Source organism: Melanerpes formicivorus, unplaced genomic scaffold (genome assembly GCF_026170545.1).
Source record: "Melanerpes formicivorus ecotype bairdi unplaced genomic scaffold, bMelFor1.0.p_v2 SCAF_17, whole genome shotgun sequence".
Lineage (NCBI taxonomy): Eukaryota > Metazoa > Chordata > Aves > Piciformes > Picidae > Melanerpes > Melanerpes formicivorus.
In genome coordinates this window covers 15,450,783-15,470,517 of record NW_027142369.1, presented here as the reverse complement: position 1 = coordinate 15,470,517, position 19,735 = coordinate 15,450,783, and the positions used below count along the sequence as shown (strand labels likewise).

Genomic DNA, 19,735 nt, shown 5'->3' with positions numbered 1-19,735 from the left:
TTGGTAGCTGGACTCAATAATCTTAGAGGTCTTTTCCAACCAAAAAAAAACCCTGATTCTATGATTCTATTAAATACAATTATTAACTGGGAGCACTGGTTGGATTTTCTTAAATCTAAGTAGGCTAAAGCCTAACTGCAGCTTAAAGAGCAACCACTTCCTTTACTACGGGAGTTTCTCTTCCAACCCACCGAAGGACTGGCAGGACAGAGGCTCACTGAGTTCCTGCTCTGCTAAGGGAGTTTTCACTCTTCCTGGGTGTGCTTTAACAGTTCCTTAAGTTAAAAAAAAACAAACAACCCACCCCCTCCTCCCCAAAACAAAACCAAACCAAAACCCAAACCTCAACCCTTAAATCAGTTTCATTTTTCAGTGCTGTGCTACAGTGCAGAGCTGAAAAGGAGGTGATGGGGATGGCATGACAGGATGCAGACCCTTAGCCATACTTATTGGTGTGTCACACCCACATGTGACATCTGAGACCTTTTTCTTTCCATGGGACAGCACAAGCAAGTAGCAAGAAGTCTGTCTGTCCTTGTGTGTCACCAGGAAGCCTCTCCATGAGCTTGTGTGGGTGTGGAGAGCACAGCGAGGGCTTGCTGGGGGTCAGATGTGAGCTGGCAGAGTGATGGTATTTTGAATCTGGATGAAAACTCAGGCTGTGGGAAGAAGGTGATGCTCAGCTGCAGCTATTCTTTCCCCCTAGTATTTGCATATATTTATTCCCCAATATGTGGCCATCCTTATTCCCCAATATTTCAGCATCCCCTTTCATTGGACACACTTATTCCTCCATTTTTGACTATCCTTATTTCTCAGTGTCTAACCAACTTCCCAGACCACCCATCCTACCAGGGTCTAATCTGCAGTGGTTTATCCCTTGGGCATTTAAAAGCAACCAGTTTTCCCCAGTGTTTTCCCCAAAACGATGACTTTTCCTTCATTCCCAAAGGCCACGGGCAGGGTGAGAGATCACACAGCTTTTTGGCTTGCTGGAAATCTCCACAGATTTACAATCCCAGCGGTGTTCCCATGGTCCTGGAGCCTTGTGCCATCCCTGGAGTGGGAGAAGGATGGGTTGATTGGACAGATGGGCAGAGTCCAACAAGATGACATTTAACAAGTCCAAGTGCCAGGTGCTGAACTTTGGCCACAACAACTCCATGCAGAGCTATAGGCTGGGGTTGGAGTGGCTGGAGAGCTGCCAAACAGAAAGGGACCTGGGGGTGCTGACTAACAGCTTCCTAAACATGAGCCAGCAGTGTGCCCAGGTGGCCAAGAGGGCCAATGGCATCCTGGAATGCATCAAGAATAGTGTGGCCAGCAGGATCAGGGAAGTCATTGTGCCCCTGTACTCTGCATTGGTTAGGTCACACCTTGAGTACTGTGTCCAGTTCTGGGCCCCTCAGTTTAAGAAGGACATTGAGACACTTGAACGTGTCCAGAGAAGGGCAACAAGGCTGGGGAGGGGTTTAGAGCACAGCCCTGTGAGAAGAGGCTGAGGGAGCTGGGGTTGCTTAGCCTGGAGAAGAGGAGGCTCAGGGGAGACCTTATTGCTGTCTACAACTACCTGAAGGGAGGTTGTAGCCAGGAAGGAGTTGGTCTCTTCTCCCAGGCAACCAGCACCAGAACAAGAGGACACAGTCTCAGGCTGCGCCAGGGGACGTTTAGGCTCGAGGTGAGGAGAAAGTTCTTACAGAGAGAGTTGTTAGCCATTGGAATGTGCTGCCTGGGGAGGTGGTGGAGTCACCATCCCTCGAGGTGTTCAAGAGGAGATTGGACGTGGCACTTGGTGCCATGGTTTAGTCATGAGGTCTGTGGTGACAGGTTGGACTTGATGATCTTTGAGGTCTCTTCCAACCTTGGTGATACTGTGATTCTGTGATTCTCCTTTCCCAGGGTACCCCTCTGGAGAGAGCCACCATTTCCTATGAATGGTGGCAGGAGGGATGGGAGCAGATGTCCCAGGCTGTGCTGTCTGGTGACTGGCCCTTCATCTGAATAATCTCTTAAAAAAAACAACAACCAAAAAAACAAGAAACCAAACTGAGAGAAGAAGGAAGTTGAGGTTGGTTGCCCTTTGCCTTTGTTTTGAGCTGTTAGGATGCCTATGAGAAACCAAAAGGCTGAGACTTTCACTTTCGTGTGACACCCATGGCATGGGGACTTCTGCAGGCAAAAGGGACAGCCCTGCTGTCCCCCAAAAAATAACCCTCTGGGGCTGAAGCAGCCTGGCCCCATCACACCTGCCTTCCTCTTCCTCCTCTCCAAGTCTGGATGTGCCTCTTGGGAAGGAGGCTTCTCTTGGAGCCTTGCAGCAGTGTGGATGGAGGGGACATCCTGTGCTAGGCTCTCTGCAAAGCCAGCTCCAGTGCTGAGCTCATTATTTAGTGCCTCAGAAAAATTAGGGAAGAGAAAGATCTTTGCTGGAGCTTCCTCTGCTCCATGTGCTGTGCATTGATAATGAGATTTCAATGTTCACTTTAACACTTTGATCAACGACGTGGATGAGGGAATGGAGGTACCTTCACTGAGCTTGCAGATGACACTCATCCGGGAGGGAGCATTGATGTGCTTGAGGGTAGGGAGGCTCTGGGGCTCAGGGACCAGAGGAACCTGGTCAGGCTGGTTCCTTGGCCAAGGCCAATGGGATGAGGTTCAACATGGCCAAGTGCTGGGTCCTGCACTTGGGTCACAACCCCATGAACACTCCAGGCTTGGGGCAGAGTGGCTGCAACCTGCCCAGCAGAGACCTGGGGGTGCTGGTGAATAGCCAAGAAGGCCACCAGCATCCTGGCCTGGATCAGCAATAGTGTGACCAGCAGGAGCAGGACAGGGATTGTCCCCCTGTACTCAGTACTGGTGAGCACCTCAAATACTGGGTTCAGTTTTGGAGCACTCAGTCCAAGGACACTGAGGTGCTGGAGCAGGTCCCAAGAAGGGCAATGAAGCTGGAGAGGGGTCTGGAGAACAGGGCTGGTGAGGAGCAGCTGAGGGAATTGGGGGTGTTGAGCCTGGAGAAAAGGAGGCTGAAGAGAAATGTTCTCACTCTCTACAACTCCCTGAAAGGAGGTTGCAGTGAGGTGGAAGTTGGTCTTTTCTTCCAAGGAATAAGTGATAGAATGAGAGGAAATGGCCTCAAGTCACACCAAGGGAGGTACAGGAACAATTTCTTCCCCAGAAGGGTTGTCAAGCCCTGAAACAAGCTACCCAGTACAGCAGGGAAGTCCCCATCCCTGGAGGGCTTTAAAGGCCTCACAGATGTGTTGAGGGACTTGGTTTAGTGGTGACCTGGCAGTGTTGGGTTAATGATTGGACTTGATGATCTGAAAGGTCTCTTGCAACCAACACAATTCCAGGATTCTATGAGCTTTGCCAGCAGACTCAGAGCTGGCTGAGCCGGTGGTGGTCTGGGTCTGACCTTGATGTTGCTTTTGGGGCAAAATTCAGCTGTTTCAGTGTGCACAAGGCTAAGATGGGCAACACCCACCACAAAGGCTGCAGAAGCAATGGGGGTCAGGAACTGAAACCCATGGAAAACAGCAGCATGGAGGCCAAAACGGGCACGCATCCCACCCTGCCCCAGTTTGGCAGGAGGGATGGGATGCCGGTGTGAGAATGAAGCCGTTTCCATGGAAACAGGCTCATGTTCCACTTGAGCTCCTTGTGAGTGAGTGAGTGAGTGAGTGGTTTATTTATTTATTTACTTGCTGGCACGTCTCTGAGAGGCTTTCTGCTGCTTTAAACACCTGTGTTGGACACAGGGCGTAAAAACACAGGCCTTGGAAAAGGGAACAAAACCCCAGGGGATGAGGAACTGGGATTTGCAGCTGTAACCACTGCTGAGGTTGAAGGTCCCGTGCCCCAGAGAAGAGGTGAGCTGGGAGGCCATGACCACAACTCCAGCTCAGGATATGTGGGGTTTTTTTTTGTGCTCAAGGAAATAATGCCACGTGTGATTTGGGCATTTTAAGGCTCTTTTCCAAGCCAGGTCCGCAGCTGGTGGCGAGATCAATGTGACTACACCAGCTCCCACCCCCTGGCAATGTGGCTGGTTTGCTATTTTTTTGTTCTCTGCAATATTTTTATATTTTTTTCTCTATATATATTTAGTAATTCTTTTTCAGCTGAGCAGCCTATTTTTAGTCATGGCTCTTAGGAAAAGCAACAGGATGCTATAAAAAAAGCCCAGCCAGCCCTGGGTGAGGGATTCCCACGCTCCAGCCAGTCAGGGACTGTGATGGTGTGGCTCTAGGCTCCATTATCCATCCTGGATACACCTGGGGCTTGGGGAGGAAAAGGCAGCTTTCAGGAGATCCCATTGCCTAGGCGAGGACCTCATCAGCCCTTACTTTGAGACAGAATCATAGAGCCCTAGAATCAGCTTGATTGGAACAGACCTTTAAGATCACCAAGTCCAAGCATGAGCCCAAAACTACCAAGTCCACCACTAAACCATGTCCCTCAGCACCACATCTACACAGCTTTGGAATCCCTCCAGGGATAGTGACTGCCTCACTGCCCTGGGCATCCTGCTCCTGTTGACAACCCTTCTGGTGAAGAACTTTTTCCTAATGTCCAACCTAAACCTCCTCTGGCACAATTTGAAGCCATTTCCTTGGAATAGAATAGAATAGAATAGAATAGAATAGAATAGAATAGAATAGAATAGAATAGAATAGAATAGAATAGACCAGGTTGGAAGAGACCTTCAAGATCATCGTGTCCAACCTATCATCCAACACCATCTAATCAACTAACCCATGGCACCAAGCACCCCATCAAGTCTCCTCCTAAACACCTCCAGTGATGGTGATTCCACCACCTCCCCAGGCAGCCCATTCCAATGGACAATCACTCTCTCTGTGTAGAATTTCTTCCTCACCTCCAGCCTAAACCTTCCCTGGTGCAGCTTGAGACTGTGTCCTCTTGTTCTGGTGTTGGTTGCCTGGGAGAAGGGACCAACCTCCACCTCACTCCAACCTCTTTTTAAGGAGTTGTAGATAATAAGAAAGTTTCTCTTCAGGCTCCTTTTCTCCAGGCTGAACGATCCCAGTGCCCTCAGTTGCTCCTCACAAGACTTGTGCTCTAGACCCTTCACCAGCTGCGTTGCCCTTCTCTGGAAGTGCTCCAAATGCAGGGAGCAGGGAGCAATCTCACCAGGAATAAGAGCTGGGGGAAAAAAAGGTCATCCATTCCAATACCCACCTTGGCATGTTTTATGAACTGAAAAAAACACCTTGGTAGGAACAAGCCTCAATGGTCCCCCTAATCCTGCCTGCCCCAGTAGTGTTTCCCACACTTGGCTACTGGCTGGTGGAAAAAATATTGGTGCATAGGTGGTGGAAAGTGTGACATGTTAATGTAAATGTGACATGTAAGAAGTAGGGAGGTTCTGACTTTCACATCTTAAATAAGTTGTTCTTGGTGGTGGGTGTTGACATGAGGTGCTCTGAGGAGCAGCCTTGGGTCTTTACAGCAGAGTTTTCACCCTGGCAGATGCTTGTGCTTTTGGTTTCCTTCCTGCAGAGCCATTGCTTTCGCTTTTGGTTCAGTGGGGAGATGTGGGGAGACTGATTTTCTGCAAAGCAGAGAAAAACCCACTGGGAGGTGGAAAAAAGCTGGGAAATTGTGTGACAGGGGATGTGACCCACAGGTGGTGCCAGAAGAGGCCAGAGCAATGACAGGAGGGCTGGAAGCCCTCTGCTGTGAGGCCAGGATGAGAGACTTGTGGTTGTTCAGCCTGGACAAGAGAAGGCTCCAGGGAGACCTTCTGATGGCACCTTTCTGCTTAAAGGGGCTGGTCAGAAAGCTGGGGACAGGCTTTTGAGCAGGGCCTGTTGTGACATGACAAGGGGTGATGGCTCTAAACTAAAAGAGGGAGATTCATACAAGAGAGCAGGAAGAGGTTTTTGATGCTGAGCATGGTACAGACACTGTCCCAGGTTGCTCAGAGAGGTGGTAGATGCCCCATGCCTGAAACTATTCCAGGTCAGGTTGTTTGGTGCTCTGAGCAGACTGCTGTAGTTGCAGATGTGCCTGCTGACTGCAGGAGGGTTGAACTGGATGACTTTTAGAGGTTTCTTCTAACCCAAACTGTTCTGTGATTCTATGATTTTTGTAAAGACTAGGACCATAGCAACCACACCAAACTTCTCAGTAGTTCTCCCTGCTTCCATGCCTCTTTCCATGGTATTAAACTTCACTCTTGATGTGACTCTTCACCACCAGAGCAGCGACAGCCCATGGTGCTCACTAGGAAATGGCACAATATCAAGAAGAATGATATCTGCTGCAGTAGAAGAGTCTCTGCAGCACCCAAACCATGCAACAGCATTAAAACCATAGAATAATTTTGGTTGGAAAATACCTTTAAGATCATCAAGTCCACCCACTGGACTCGGTGTACACCTCAGTGACCGAGATGACCTAGATGGCCACCAGCTTTCCCACCAACTCAGCACCAGCTGAAATGTGATGATCCACTCTGGTTTTGCAAGGACGACTAAAATGAGAAGCAGGAGAGAAGCATGCTGGTAGCCTGCTACTCAGACACCCCTCAAGCAAAGAGACTGAGGGAGAGCTGAGAAGAACTAACACATAAACAGCACAAATGCTTGAGCTGCACCTCAAGTGACACTGCAGAGCTTTGCCTGATGAGGACAGACCCAGGAGCTTAGGCTGTCTGGGATGCTCAATTGGAGTTGGGCTGTGGTGAAGGGAGGAGGATTTTGACAGCCTTCCCCAGGGAGATGCTTTTTCCACCTGACCACATGTTCTGTGCACCAGATGGTTAAATCCATTTGTAATGGGTTGGGGCAAACCCCCTCCCCACCACAGGCAGAAATAACGACTCAGACAAAGGGATTGCAAAAGTGATGGACAGTTTAAATAGAGAAACAATTTAAATTAAAAAAAACAACAATGAAAGCTTTACAGAGAACCACAAGCACTGTGACAAAGAAAGAAATCCCACAACATACCCAAGAACGTCCCATCCCCACCTGGGGGGACACCCAAACCCCCAGGGCTCTTTCCTCCCCCCCCCCAACCCAGCCTTGGGCCTGGGCAGGCCCAAGGGAGGCGGCTCACACCATTTTACTTAGGCAGCAGCTGGGGACGAAAGAGGAAGTGAAGACCCTGCATGGGCATTTTATAGGGGAGCAGGGCATTATGGGAATGAAATACCTGGTTTCCTGTGACCACCCCCTGGGCTGGGCCCACCCCTTGGGACCTCCCAGGTGTGGTCTGTGCAGTGGCATCCAGGCCAGCACCCAGCCTAAACCACCACACCATCCCTCTCACCAGTTAAATTCCATCCCTTCTCACCACGCATCTTATAGCGAGCTCAGACGTGCCATAGGGTGCATCAAAAAGAGTTCCCTTCTAGGGTGCTTTAAGAAGAGTGTGGCCAGCAGCTCGAGAGAGGTTCACCTCCCCCTCTACTCTGCCCTAGTGAGGCCACTTCTGGAGTACTGAGTCCAGTTCTGAGTCTCCACAGTTCAAGCAGAACAGAGAACTGCTTGAGAGGGTGCAGCAAAGGGCTACAAAGATGATTAGGGGACTAGAACATCTGTTTTATGAAGAAAGGTGGAAGGACATGGGGGATCTTCTCAATACTGATCAATAGCTAAAGGGTGGGTATCAGGAGGATGGGAACCAATCTGTTTTCAGTGGTGCCCAGTGACAGGACAGGAGGTAACAAGCAGGAACCTGAACATAGGAAGTTGCATCTAAACTTGAGAAGGAACTTCTTTACTTGGAGGGTGATGGAGCGCTGGAACAGGATACCCAGGAGGTGGTGGAGTCTCCACCTCTGGAGATACTCAAAACCTGCTTGGATGTGATCTTGTGCAACCTGATCTAGGTGACCCTGCTTTAGCAGGGGGCTTGAACTAGATGATCTCCAGAGGTCTCTTGCAACCCCCACCATTTCGTGATTCTGTGATTCTGTAGGGCTCACCATAAGCTGCACAACAGCCACAAGCCCAGCTGCCAACAGCCCTTGGATGGTTGCCCACTGCCTTCAAATCTCTTCCTGTGCTGAGCACCTCACTGAATGCAAAAAAATCTGTGTCACTGGGGGCCATGCGCAGGGGGCACAGGAAGGAGGGGTGATAGGGAAGGAAACCCACAACTTTTCTGCCTCCCTAGTGGCACATAGGACCTGGCATCTGCAAGGGCTCTGGGTTTCCTGGTGCCATAAATGATAGAGCAAGCTAACTGAGATACTTTGTTTTCTATATTCTCTTTGTCTAAAGGTTGGCCAAGAGGAGCAGATCTTTCCCTAGAGACAAATCACCGGTGAGACCTGATTCTGGTAAAACCCTTCCTTGGGATTCCCAATGGGCAGAGGGTGGCTGGGGAGGGGAATTCATCCTGAAATCCAGCTGGACCTGGCCAAACTTGCTCTCCAGTCACCTCTGAGCACAGGTACCTCCCTCAGTGCCAGATTTTTCTGTTGGTTCTTGTATAAGCTTCTTCACAAACATCCTTACATCACCCACTATAGGCTTGGGTTGAGCAAGTGTGTCCAGCAGTGCAATGGAGGTAATTTTGCCTCTCTGCTCTTGTCAGACCCTACCTGAAGTACTGTTCTGGTGTCCCCAGCACAAGTAGGACATCAGACTGTGGAGCGGGTCCAGAGGAGGGCCAAAAAGATGATGAGAGAGCTGGAGCACCTCCCCTGTGGGGACAGACTACAAGAGTTGGGGCTGTTCAGCCTGGAGAAGAGAAGGCTCCAGGAAGACCTTCGAGCAGCCTTCCAGTACATGAAGGGGGCTACAAGAAAGCTGGGAAGGGACTTTTTACAAGGGCTTGTAGTGATAGGATGAGAGGGAATGGATTGAAGCTGGAAGAGGGGAGATTTAGACTGGATGTTAGGAAGAAATTATTTCCAGTGAGGGTGGTGAGACACTGGAACAGATTGCCCAGGGAGGTTGTGAATGTCCCCTCCCTGGAGGTGTTCAAGGCCAGATTGGATGAGGCCTTGAGCAACCTGGTCTAGTGGAAGGTGTCCCTGCCCATGGCAGGGGGGTTGGAACTAGATGAGTTTTAAGGCCCCTTCCAACCCAAACCATTCTATGAATCTATGAATCTATACCCACAGCTTATCAGTGTCCTCCCTAAAATGTCACCCTTGTCCCATCACCCAAGGGGCTAGTGGAGGGCTTGATGCACTCTGCTGTTGCAGGGCATCCCCAAACAGCCCTGATTTTGAGCTCAAAGGCAGCCTCAGAGAGGTAGGGGCCAGCATACCATGGCTGTAAAACCTCCAGCTGCTGGAAGAGCTGAGCTCTGGGTCTCTGGCTGCTGCTGCTGGAGCTTGTGGCTGTTCCAAGGTGATGGAAAAACATCCGTGATCCAGAAGACGTGGATTTAATGAGTGTGTGTCCCACCCCCAGCCTGCTTGGGTTATAAAACCCAAGAAACAGGAAACTCCAGCATCCTGTTTAGCATCTCAATGTTCAAGTTGGCAGCAGGGACAAAGCAAAGGAGGCCAAGGGATATGGGACCATGCTGGGGCTGGGGAATGAGCCTGGCAAGAAGCTCTGTTTGTGGGGGGGAGGCTGTTCTATGATTTCCTTTTGCCTTAGTGCCACCAGAGCCTTTCCTGTAAGAGCCAAAGTCTAGCTCAGCTGGGATCTTGCTCCCGCAGACTGTGTTCCAGAAGGTCCCAGTGTCCCCTAAGCATGACTGATAGAAGACAATGGGGAATGACACAGGAGGCAGTGTATGACTACCCATATACCTAGATGGGTAGTATGTCCCATCCCTGGAACTCTCTGGGGCTCTGAGCAACCTGCTCTAGTTGCAGATGTCCCTGCTGACTGCAGGTTGGATGAACTAGTTGACCTTTAGGGGTCCCTGCCAACCCAGCCCATTCTGTAATGCTGTGATTCAGGGCATTTCAGGGCTAGGAGCAGCTCTCTCCCCAGCCCAACATCTCACCTCTTTGTGTTTGTGCCCACAGCCCATCCAGAGAGCACACCTGGCCTGCCCATGGCGAGCAACAACACTGCTAGCATAGCGCAAGCCCGCAAGCTGGTGGAGCAGCTGAAGATGGAGGCCAACATCGACAGGATAAAGGTAGCCTGGCTCAGGAGCTGCCTGCTGGCTCAGAGGGGTGCTGCAGGTTGATGCCTGCAACTAAACAGCTGCCAAAAGCATCTTGTGGGAGCTGAGATGTGGTGCTGGGCAATGTCTGTTGAGGTCTATCAGGTTAAGGTGCTGTAACTTACCTATAGAAGGGGTAATGAAGGTGGTGAAGGGTGTGGAGAACAGGTCTGGTGAGGAGCAGCTGAGGGAACTGGGGTTGTTCAGCCTGGAGAAAAGGAGGCTGAGGGGAGACCTCATTGTTGCCTACAACTCCCTGAAAGGAGGTTGGAGTGAGGTGGGGATTGGTCTTGTCTCCCAGGGAACAAGTTACAGAACAAGAGGAAATGGCCTCAAGTTGCACCAGAGGAGGTTTAGGTCAGACATGAGGAGAAATTTCTCCCCTAAAAGCATTGTCAAGACCTGGAACAGGCTGCTCAGGGCAGTGGTGGAGTCACCATCCCTAAAAGGATTTCAAAGCCCTGTGGATGTGGTACTGAGGAACATGGTTTAGTGGTGACCTGGAAGTGCTGGGTTAATGGTTGGACTTGATGATCTTAAAGGTCTTTTCCAAACAAAATGACTTCATGATTCTATACATGTTCCAAATGGCCATGACAGTAGTCAGCAGGAGATGCTCACCTGCGGAAGTACCACCTGGAGCCCTGCTGGGGTGTGTGGAAGAGTGACTGTGCCCAAGCATCTCACACCTTCTCAAGAACAGGTCAAACCACTGTTGTTTGTCACAGCTGCAGTTAAAACTGTTCCTTGGGCAGCGCTCAGTCCTCAGCCTTGAAGACAGCAGGGAAACTCTTGAAGCAAAGTTCTCCTCATGCCTCTTTCCTATGGAAATCTCAGTCTTGCTGGGAGGTGTTTCCTCTGCTCTGACCCTTTCTGTTCCACCATGGTGCAACACATGGGACACATCTTCAAGCTTGAGAGCTCAGAGGATTTGTATTCTGCTCTGAGCTCAGGGGATTTGTGTTCTTCACCAATGTGTTTTTGGACAACAGCTGGTCCTGGGGAGAGAGGAGCTTGAAGCATTTCTAGGTGCTTGAAAGCAAAACTTCACCTCTGAGGGCTGAGGTGAGCTCTGGCAGCTGAGGAGTTCTGGCCATGTCCTGAATAAATAGATGAGTTGGTGACTGTGGCCAGCAGCTGTGGAAATCCCTGCTGAGGGATGGGAAGGAGAGCTGGCAGGGATGTAGTATCTACTAAAGTCCATGATCAAGTCAAGTGAAGAATGTGAATGGGTGAAGGATGTGAAGGATATTCAGAGGAGCATTCCCTGCCAGGTGAGCTCTGAGTTCAGGGCCCCAAGGTGAAGAACCAGCCCCACAAGGGATGTCAATATGGTCTCTGGCCAGGCTATGCTCTATACCCTGGGTTTGGGATGCTGTGAGCTCAAACCCACCACTGAGATCTCTTAGGGTGGGATGTCCCCAGCACAGCCTGTCCATAATGTGGGGCTCCTTCTATTGCAGGTGTCAAAAGCAGCAGCAGACCTGATGGCGTACTGCGAAGCCCATGCCAAGGAGGACCCACTATTGACCCCCGTCCCAGCCTCAGAAAACCCCTTTAGAGAGAAGAAGTTCTTCTGTGTGATCCTGTAAACCCTTGAGGAGCCTGACCAGCACTCAGGCCACCCTGAACACTGATGTAGAGATTTTAGGAACGGGGGACAACCTGCTAAGTCCGCAGAATTTAAACAAAACTAAGTAAAATATACAGCCTGGAAGCTCCAGAGATGTGCATGTTTAAAGAACCTGGCCACCTTTTGGGGGGGGGGGAAATAAGATGATCTGCATTGATGAGGCAAAAGATCTGAAGTCTGTAGAGTTGCCTAGAAAGTAAAAAAAAAAAAAAAAAATTAAAAAAAAAGAGAAAAAAAAGGAAAAACCAAAAAAAAAAAGAAGAAGAACAAAAATATCCTGTAAAGAATAAACCCGTGCCACTTTCCTGCTCACCCAATTGTTTGTTCCCTGTTTAAAGCACCAGAAGCTGTGCTGAGCAAAGTAACTGCTATGGATTGTGTATAAACCTTCTCAGAATGGTATTGTGGGTTGCTTTCCAAACGTTGTTCCCAGCCTTTCCTTGGTTTCAGCTGTCAGATGCCTAGAGGCAGGTTAGATGATGATGACGTTACTCAATGTTCCGTCTCGTGGTTTTGTTTTTCCCCCCCTTCTGGTGGCAGCACAGTGCAGGGGGTGAGGAACCCCAGGGTGGGTCAACAAAGGAACCAACAGCTCCTGCTTGCTCCCTGCGTGCTGGTGGTTCCATGTTTCCGGCAAATCCCTCCTTTCTAACATTTTGTCCATGGTTAGCTTCAGCTAAGTGAGTCCTGTGTTGTGGCTGGTGCTTCATACTCCTGTGACGGTGTTTGACAGTAGTGCATCTGTTCATCCGCTCCAGACTTTTCTTTTCTATCGTTTGGACATCATGTGCTGGTGGGAGAAGCAGTAGGGAGGACAACAAGATGGTTCTGAAAGCAAAGACAACTCCTGTGATGCCTTAGATGTGCCTGAAATACCTCCTGCGTTGCAGTAGGTGCCAACCCCTGGGTGCGAGGGCCTGGGGAGGGCCCGGGCATTGTGGGGTAGCAAGAAAGCTGAAAATCAAAGTTAACCACTTCCTTCTGGGTCTTTCCTCTTCTCCTACACCTCTGTGCCTCTGTCCTACTCACTTGGTCCCTGTCTTGCTCCTTTGGCTTCCAGGCAGCATCTCCTCTCCATGGGACTGGCTTGGGATGTTGTCCCACGGTGGCAGCCTGCCCTATGCGGGTATGCTGCTCTGTGGGGTGATGCTGCCCTACCGTGAGGCAAGTTGCCCAGAGAGGTGGTAGATGCCCCATCCCTGCAAACATTCCAGGTCAGGCTGCTCAGGGCTCTGAGCAACCTGCTCTAGCTGCAGATGCCCCTGCTCAGTGCAGACGGGTTGGACTGGATGACCTTTAAAAGTCCCTTCCAACCTAACCCAGTCAGTGATTCTGTGATTCTCTGGGACGTCGCTCTACAGAGGGATGCTGGCCTACTGTGGGATGTTGCTCCATGGAGGGATGTTCATCCACCACGGGACGTTCCTCCACCATGAGATGTTGCCCTGTGGTGAGACGCTGCCCCATGGTCAGATGCTTCTCCAGAGTGGATTGCTCCTCCACCATGGGATGCTGGCCCACCACGGGATGCTGCTCCACCACGAAATGCTGACCCACAGTGGGATGCTGACCCATGGTGGGGTGCTGCTCTGTGGTGGGATGCTTCTGTCCCTTCTTGCACCGGCTGGCTCTCCTGTTTGCCCTGACATGATGGGTAGGGGCAGGGGAGCACCTTAGGGACCCATGGGGCACCCTTTCAAGGAGGTGCCTGATACCTTGTTTACACACAGCCTGAGCTCCACATCAGGCTGGGGAATTCTTCCCAGGCTCAGTTCATCCACAGTCAGCATTTTAGGGGACACAAGCCACCATTTTTGGCTCCACCTCAGGTTAAACTTTGGTGGATGAGGCTTGGCTCTCCTTTCCCTGCAGAACACCTCCTGGCTTTCCCTACTCATCTACAACCCCTGAGAAACTTTGGGAATTGTAAGTTAGGGATCAAAATTAGGTGGGCATCCCCTAGGGGTTTTGGAGGTCTGCAGTGACCACGCTATACCATATCAGCTTAACAATCCCTACGCATTCAAGAGGGCCACAGTCTTTGGGTACTTTTTTGGTGACTCTTTCTAGCCCATAACAAGTGCATTTTGGTTTTTCTACCTTTTCATACTCTTTTTCTAGTCTTCTACAGAGAAGACCAGTTGTTCTTACACTGGATTCAAACCTTTTTTGGCACCTGGGAACATTTATACAACACAAGTAGCCTAGATGGCCCCAAGCCCTCCCCTGGTGGCTTTCCACCCTCCCTAACCCTTCCTGTCCTGATCTTTTTTTCCAACAGCTCACGTAGCTTTAGGATGAAGGATGGATGAAGTTGTTCCCTCTGCAGCTGGTTTCACTCTTGGTGTTCCAAAGCAGAGGTTTCCAAACCCCATCCCGGGTTTGTCTTTTCTTTTTACTGCTGATTTACCGTCACAGAGAGTGAAGCGCAGCCGGTCTGACCCTGGCGGGGGGGAGGGGGGTGTGGGGGTGTGGCAGTGGGAGCTCCCACCCCACCCCTTCTCAAACGCTGTCATGAAGTGGTTTGTAAGACTTTTTTTAACGACTTAACGTATTTTACAACTCAAATTCTTAATAAATGAATGGAGATATCAAGCTGCATGAAGAGTAAATGTGTATTTGGGGGAGGGGAGGGAGGGGGGGACTTTGGATTAGCCTAAACTACTCATGGAAGGTGTTTTTACGTTGCTGCTCTTCATTTTTTTCTGTTGGTAGTGGTGTTGACGTTGGTGTGCTGCCAGGTATTTCACCTCAATATTTCTGTTTACACAGACCTGTGTTTGTTAGCCAAGTAGATCTCCTGCCAAGATCATTTCCACACCCCCACTCCCCCCACAACTTCTCCTCACAACCAAAATACCAGTCATCTCCATCCTGGTGCTGGATTTCCAGCATGGGATCAAAGGCCATCCCACCCTACCCCCAGGCTTCTAAAGAAGTAATGGAAAAGGACTTTCTGGTTTTGACTGCCAAGGTTGATGGGAGCGAGTTTGTCCCTCCAGTGCCAACCTGATGCTGCCAATCTTTTGGGGAGGGGGCGGCTGTAACCACAAGCCAGTGTGGGGAGGAGGTCGGCGTTGTGATGTAGCTCATCCCCATCCCAGATGCTCTGTGTGTACTTGTTGGAAATAAAATTTTGGATTTGTTTCAAGCCTTTGGAGATGATGTTCTCTATCTGTGGGTTCCTTGGGCAGGTGGGTTCCTACCTTGGTTGTAGCTGGATCCTGTTCCAAAGGGGTTTAGTGTGTCTCCCTGCTGAGCTGTGGGGTTCAGCAGGACCTTTGGTGCCCATCAGTGAAGAAATGTGAAGCCTCTCAAAGCTCCTGAGCCACAGCTTCTTGTTCCCACCAGATGAGCCAGTTCAGGGTAGGATCAGACTTGCTCAAAATCCCCATCACTCAGAAACTGAAAGGCACCTGAAAGCTCTGGCTTTGGTATTCATCTCTTCTCCCATCACTTTCCTTTTTCTCCTATCGCTGGCAGCAAGTACAGACTCTCCAGTATCACCACCACCACAGCCAGCACAGGATCCAGCTTGGTACATCCCATAGCCCAGAGCAAGAATGGCCCCATTGGGGGCTGTTCTGAGGAAATTCTGAAGGTCTGAGCCCCAACTCCTAGCCTATAGCAGGAATGGCCTCATTTGGGGCTGTTATGGAAAACTCTAAGGGTCTGAGCCTCATCCTTGCAATGGTGGGAGGCTAGGGAAAAGGAAATGGAGAGCAGGACTCTCTCCCTGCCCAGATTATTCCCAGGCTGCAAGGAAGCAAAACGTCCTTCAAGTCCCCACTCAGATCTACCTCCCTTCCCCAGTGCTTTCCAGAATTTCCTAATAAATTGACCACAACCTGAATTTGCACTCTGGTTTTACAGAGCTCTCACAGGCAAATAATTTCTCATCTTAGGAGCCAGCCACCATTTGGAGCTGCTCAACCTCAGGTCATCCGTGGGGCCAGGAGCAAGGCAGAAGCATGGGGTTTGGAATGAAACCTGACATGGATGCCATGTAGGTACTTCAGGTTTCCATGTGTGATAAGAACAAATGCTGACTGGAGATACTGTACTGCAGTTGTGGGATCAACTCTCAGCTCCCCATGCCCAGCAGCATGGGCAGCAGGTGGAGGGAGGGGATTCTGCCTCTCTGCTTCACTCTGCTGAGACCCCACCTACACTGCTGGAGCCAGCTGTGGAGTCCTCAGCACAGGAGAGACATGGACCTGTTGTAGCAGGGCCAGAGGAGGCCACAGCAATGATGTGAGGGCTGGAAGCCCTGTGCTGTGAGGACAGGCCAAGAGAGTTGGGGTTGTTCAGACTGGAGAAGGCTCCAGGGAGACCTTCTGGTGGCCTTTGAATGCTTAAAGGGGCTGATCAGAAAGCTGGGGAGAGACTTTTGAGCAGGGCCTGTTGTGACAGGACAAGGGGTGATGGTTTCGTAGAATCATAGAATCAACGAGGTTAGAAAAGACCTCAGAGATTATCAAGGCCAACCTATCACCCAACATCTCATGACTAACTAAACCATGGCTTCAAGTGCCTCATCCAATCCTCCAGGCCTCCAGGGACAGAGACCTCAAGCCTAAACCTCCCCTGTCACAGCTTGAGACCGTGTCCTCTTGTTCTGGTACTGGTTGCCTGGGAGAAGAGACCAACCCCCACCTGGCTACAACCTCCTTTCACATAGTTGTAGACAGCAATAAGGTCTCCCCTGAGCCTCCTCTTCTCCAGGCTAAACAACCCCAGCTCCTTCAGCCTCTCCTCACAGGGCTTGTGCTCAAGGCCTCTCCCCAGCCTCGTTGCCCTTCTCTGGACAGGTTCAAGTGTCTCGATGTCCTTCTTAAATTGAGGGGCCCAGAACTGGACACAGTTAAAACAGGGAGATTCAGCCTAGAGAGAAGGAAGACATTCTTGATGCAGAGCGTGGTGAGACCCTGTCCCAGGCTGCCCAGAGAGGTGGTAGATTCCCCATCTCTGGAACCATTCCAGCTCAGGTTGTTTGGGGCTCTGAGCAACCCGCTCTAGTTGCAGATGTCCCTGCTGATTGCAGGGGTGGGGGTGTTGGACTAAATGGTCTCTAAGATCCTTTCCAACCCAACCCAATCTGATTCTCTCCCTTTCTGTGTTCATCATGCCAGCTTAAAAATAAAACCCCCATCAGTGTCACTGTGACAGAGCGAGCCAACTGCCGCTCCCACGCCGCCGCTCCCGCTCAGCGTGCCAAGCCAGGCAGTGCTCAGCTGTTGCCATACCTCGCTGGCTCTCCTCCATTTCCAAGCCTTGTTCTCTTTCATCTTCACCTCCCCAGGCTTCAGCTCCAGAGCAGCAGCTGAGCCAGCAGCATCTGCTGAACTGATGGAGGTGTGGAGAGCCCAAAGAAAGCGGAGGTGAGATGTTGTTCCCTGCACACCATGCTGCTGCCCACCCCAGCACTGGTGTGAGGTGCTGTATGGCTCATTAATGAGAAAAAAAACCATTAGCACTAATTACATTCATTAGATTTGAGCCCTTTAGATTTGCAGCAGGCAACAGGAAGAGGAGAGGAGAAGCACAATACCTCATCACAGCCCCTGGGGATGGCTTTGCTCTGGGGGACTTCCAGCATATTGCTACAGGAGGGGTTAGACCCAGCAGGGAAGTGGAAGATTACCAAACCCAGGGTAAAATGGGATGGGTTTAAAAGGCCAAGGGCTGTCCTGTTGGTGATAAAGGCATGAGAGGTGGAGGAAGATCAGAGAGACCCATTCTACTGCAAGCACTGGACCATGTTGGTCACACTCAGGCAGAGGTTTCATCACTGATCATTCTTGCTGGGGTGGACATAGAATCATAAAAACACAGAATGGTTTGAGTTGGAAGGGACCTTTAAAGGTCATCTAGTCTAACCCCTGCTGCACTCAGCAGCAGCATCTGCAACTGCAGCAGCTTGCTAACAAGCCCGAAACCTGACCTGGAAGATTTCCAGGGATGGGGCACCTACCATTTCTCTGGGCAGCCTGGGCCAGGGTCTCACCATCCCCAGCATCAAATATTTTTTCTTCTGTCCAGTCTACATCTCTCTTGCAGTTTAAAATCATCATTCCTTGTCCTACCACTCTTTAAGTACGGGAAGGCCACCAGAAGGTCTCTCTGGAACCTTCTCTTCTTCAGGCTAAAGAACTGCAACTCTCTCAGCCTATTCTCATAGCAGAGGGCTTCCAGCCCCCCCACCATTGTTGTGGTCTTCTCTCAACCTGCTCCATCAGGTCCACATCTTTCTTGTCCTGCTTGTGCTGCTGAAGACACATGCCCTCAGATGGCCACAGACCCCAGGGATGGTCCCAGTCTCCTTTCAACCACACCACGGGGTTTGTGCCTTCACTGCTCACTGCACACCACCACCGACATGTCACCAGCATGCTGAATCACTGGTGGGCTCCAGCTGTAAAAGTTGAAGGAGGCAGAGCTGGCTCTCGGCCTGCTGCAGGGAACCAGGAACAAGATGGAAGAGAGACAGTGAATGGGAGAGGAACAGTCCCAAAGAGGAAGGGGGTGGCAGAGGCACCCACAGTCCCACTTGGGGTGTGGCTGTGGGGAGGATTGGCTCAGTTCTGTGCCACTCTGCCATCACAGCTGTGCTGCCTGCCAGCTGGGAAGGGCTGGCACTGAGAGAAATGTCAGGATGAATACTGCATCGGCTTGGCATGCTGTCAGCACCATGTCTGGTGGCGGGGTGGGATGGGAAACGGGGGTGGCCTCACTCCCAATCCAAACTCATCACTTTCCCGAGGCAAAACCAGCCAAAAAACCCCCAACACTTAAACTGGCATCCTTCACCCACTGGCTGGCGCTTAGCGCAGAGCCCTTCGGAAAGGTGCCGCCAGAATAGAAACTTTTCCTGGACATTAACCAAATCATCGCCCTAAAGATGATCAAAATATGTCTGGGAGCAAAGCTTGAGGATGATTTTCTTCACAGAAAGTGTTGTCAAGGCCTGGATCAGGCTGCTCGGGGCTGTGGTGGAATCACCCTCCCTGGAGTGATTGAAAAGCTGTGTAGATGTGGTGCTGTGGGACATGGTTTAGTGGTGACCTGGCAGTGCTGGGGTCATGGTTGGACTCAATGATTTTAAAGGCCTTTTCCAGCCAAAATGATTCTATGACTAGCAGCAGCAGCAAGGAAAAAAGTTTAATTACAAGCTAGACAGGGCACAGAAAAGAAAGAGGCTCAGGCTCAGAACCCCCTATTTCTGCTTCCCAGGAGGATGATAAAATGTTGTTGAGTCAGCTCCAGGCTGGGGTGGGTCTCTGTGAAATTGGGATGATGGACAAGTGGTTTGAAAACTGTAAAAAAACCCAGGTATCCAAATTCTGGAGAGCACAAGAAGGGAAAACAACTGCCTCTTCCAGAGTATTGTGTCCAAATCTGGGCTGCCCAGTTCAAAAGAGACAGGGAACTACTGGAGAGAGCCCAGTGGAGGCTCCAAAGATGCTGAGGGGCCTGGAGCATCTCTGTGAGGATGAAGAGCTGAGAAACCTGGGGCTGCTGAGCCTGGAGAAGAGCAGCCTGAGAGGGGATCTGATCAATGCTCAGCAAAAGCTAAGGTGGATGGCAAGAGGATGAGGACAGACTCTTTCTAGTGGTGCCCTGTGACAGGACAGGGGGCAATGGGTACAAACTGGAACTCAGAGGTTCCATCTGAAAAGAAGGAAAAACTTTTTTGCTGTGATGCTGCTGAAGCCCTGAAGCAGGCTGCCCAGTAAAGTCAGAGTCTCCTTGATTCCAAACCTGCCTCGACATTGTGATCCTGAGCACTTGTTCCCCCATTCAGCTCAGCACCCCCCCTTACAGCCTAGGGTGGCCCAGTAGAACGCAGTGCTCCACGGTACAGCCCAATGCCACTTTACTCTAACAGGACCTCACCTGAAGCCCTCAATATAGGAAGGACACGGAGCTGATGGAGCAGGTAGAGGAGGGCCACTAAAATTATCATAGGTTTAGAGCACCTCTCCT

At 50.7% G+C, this 19,735-nt stretch overlaps 1 protein-coding gene across 1 annotated transcript in view; it reads left to right on the top strand.

Annotated features, from left to right (window-relative positions):
• Positions 1–14,900, top strand: part of GNG2 (G protein subunit gamma 2) — a 31,355-nt gene extending 16,455 nt beyond the window's left edge. Inside the window, exons 2-4 of the mRNA XM_068149093.1 lie at positions 8,262–8,304; positions 9,974–10,089; positions 11,580–14,900. Of these exons, the coding sequence (XP_068005194.1) occupies positions 10,003–10,089; positions 11,580–11,708 (216 nt within the window). The 5' untranslated portion in view covers positions 8,262–8,304; positions 9,974–10,002 and the 3' untranslated portion in view covers positions 11,709–14,900. The remainder of the gene's footprint in view (positions 1–8,261; positions 8,305–9,973; positions 10,090–11,579) is intronic.
• Positions 14,901–19,735: the final 4,835 nt, after the last annotated feature.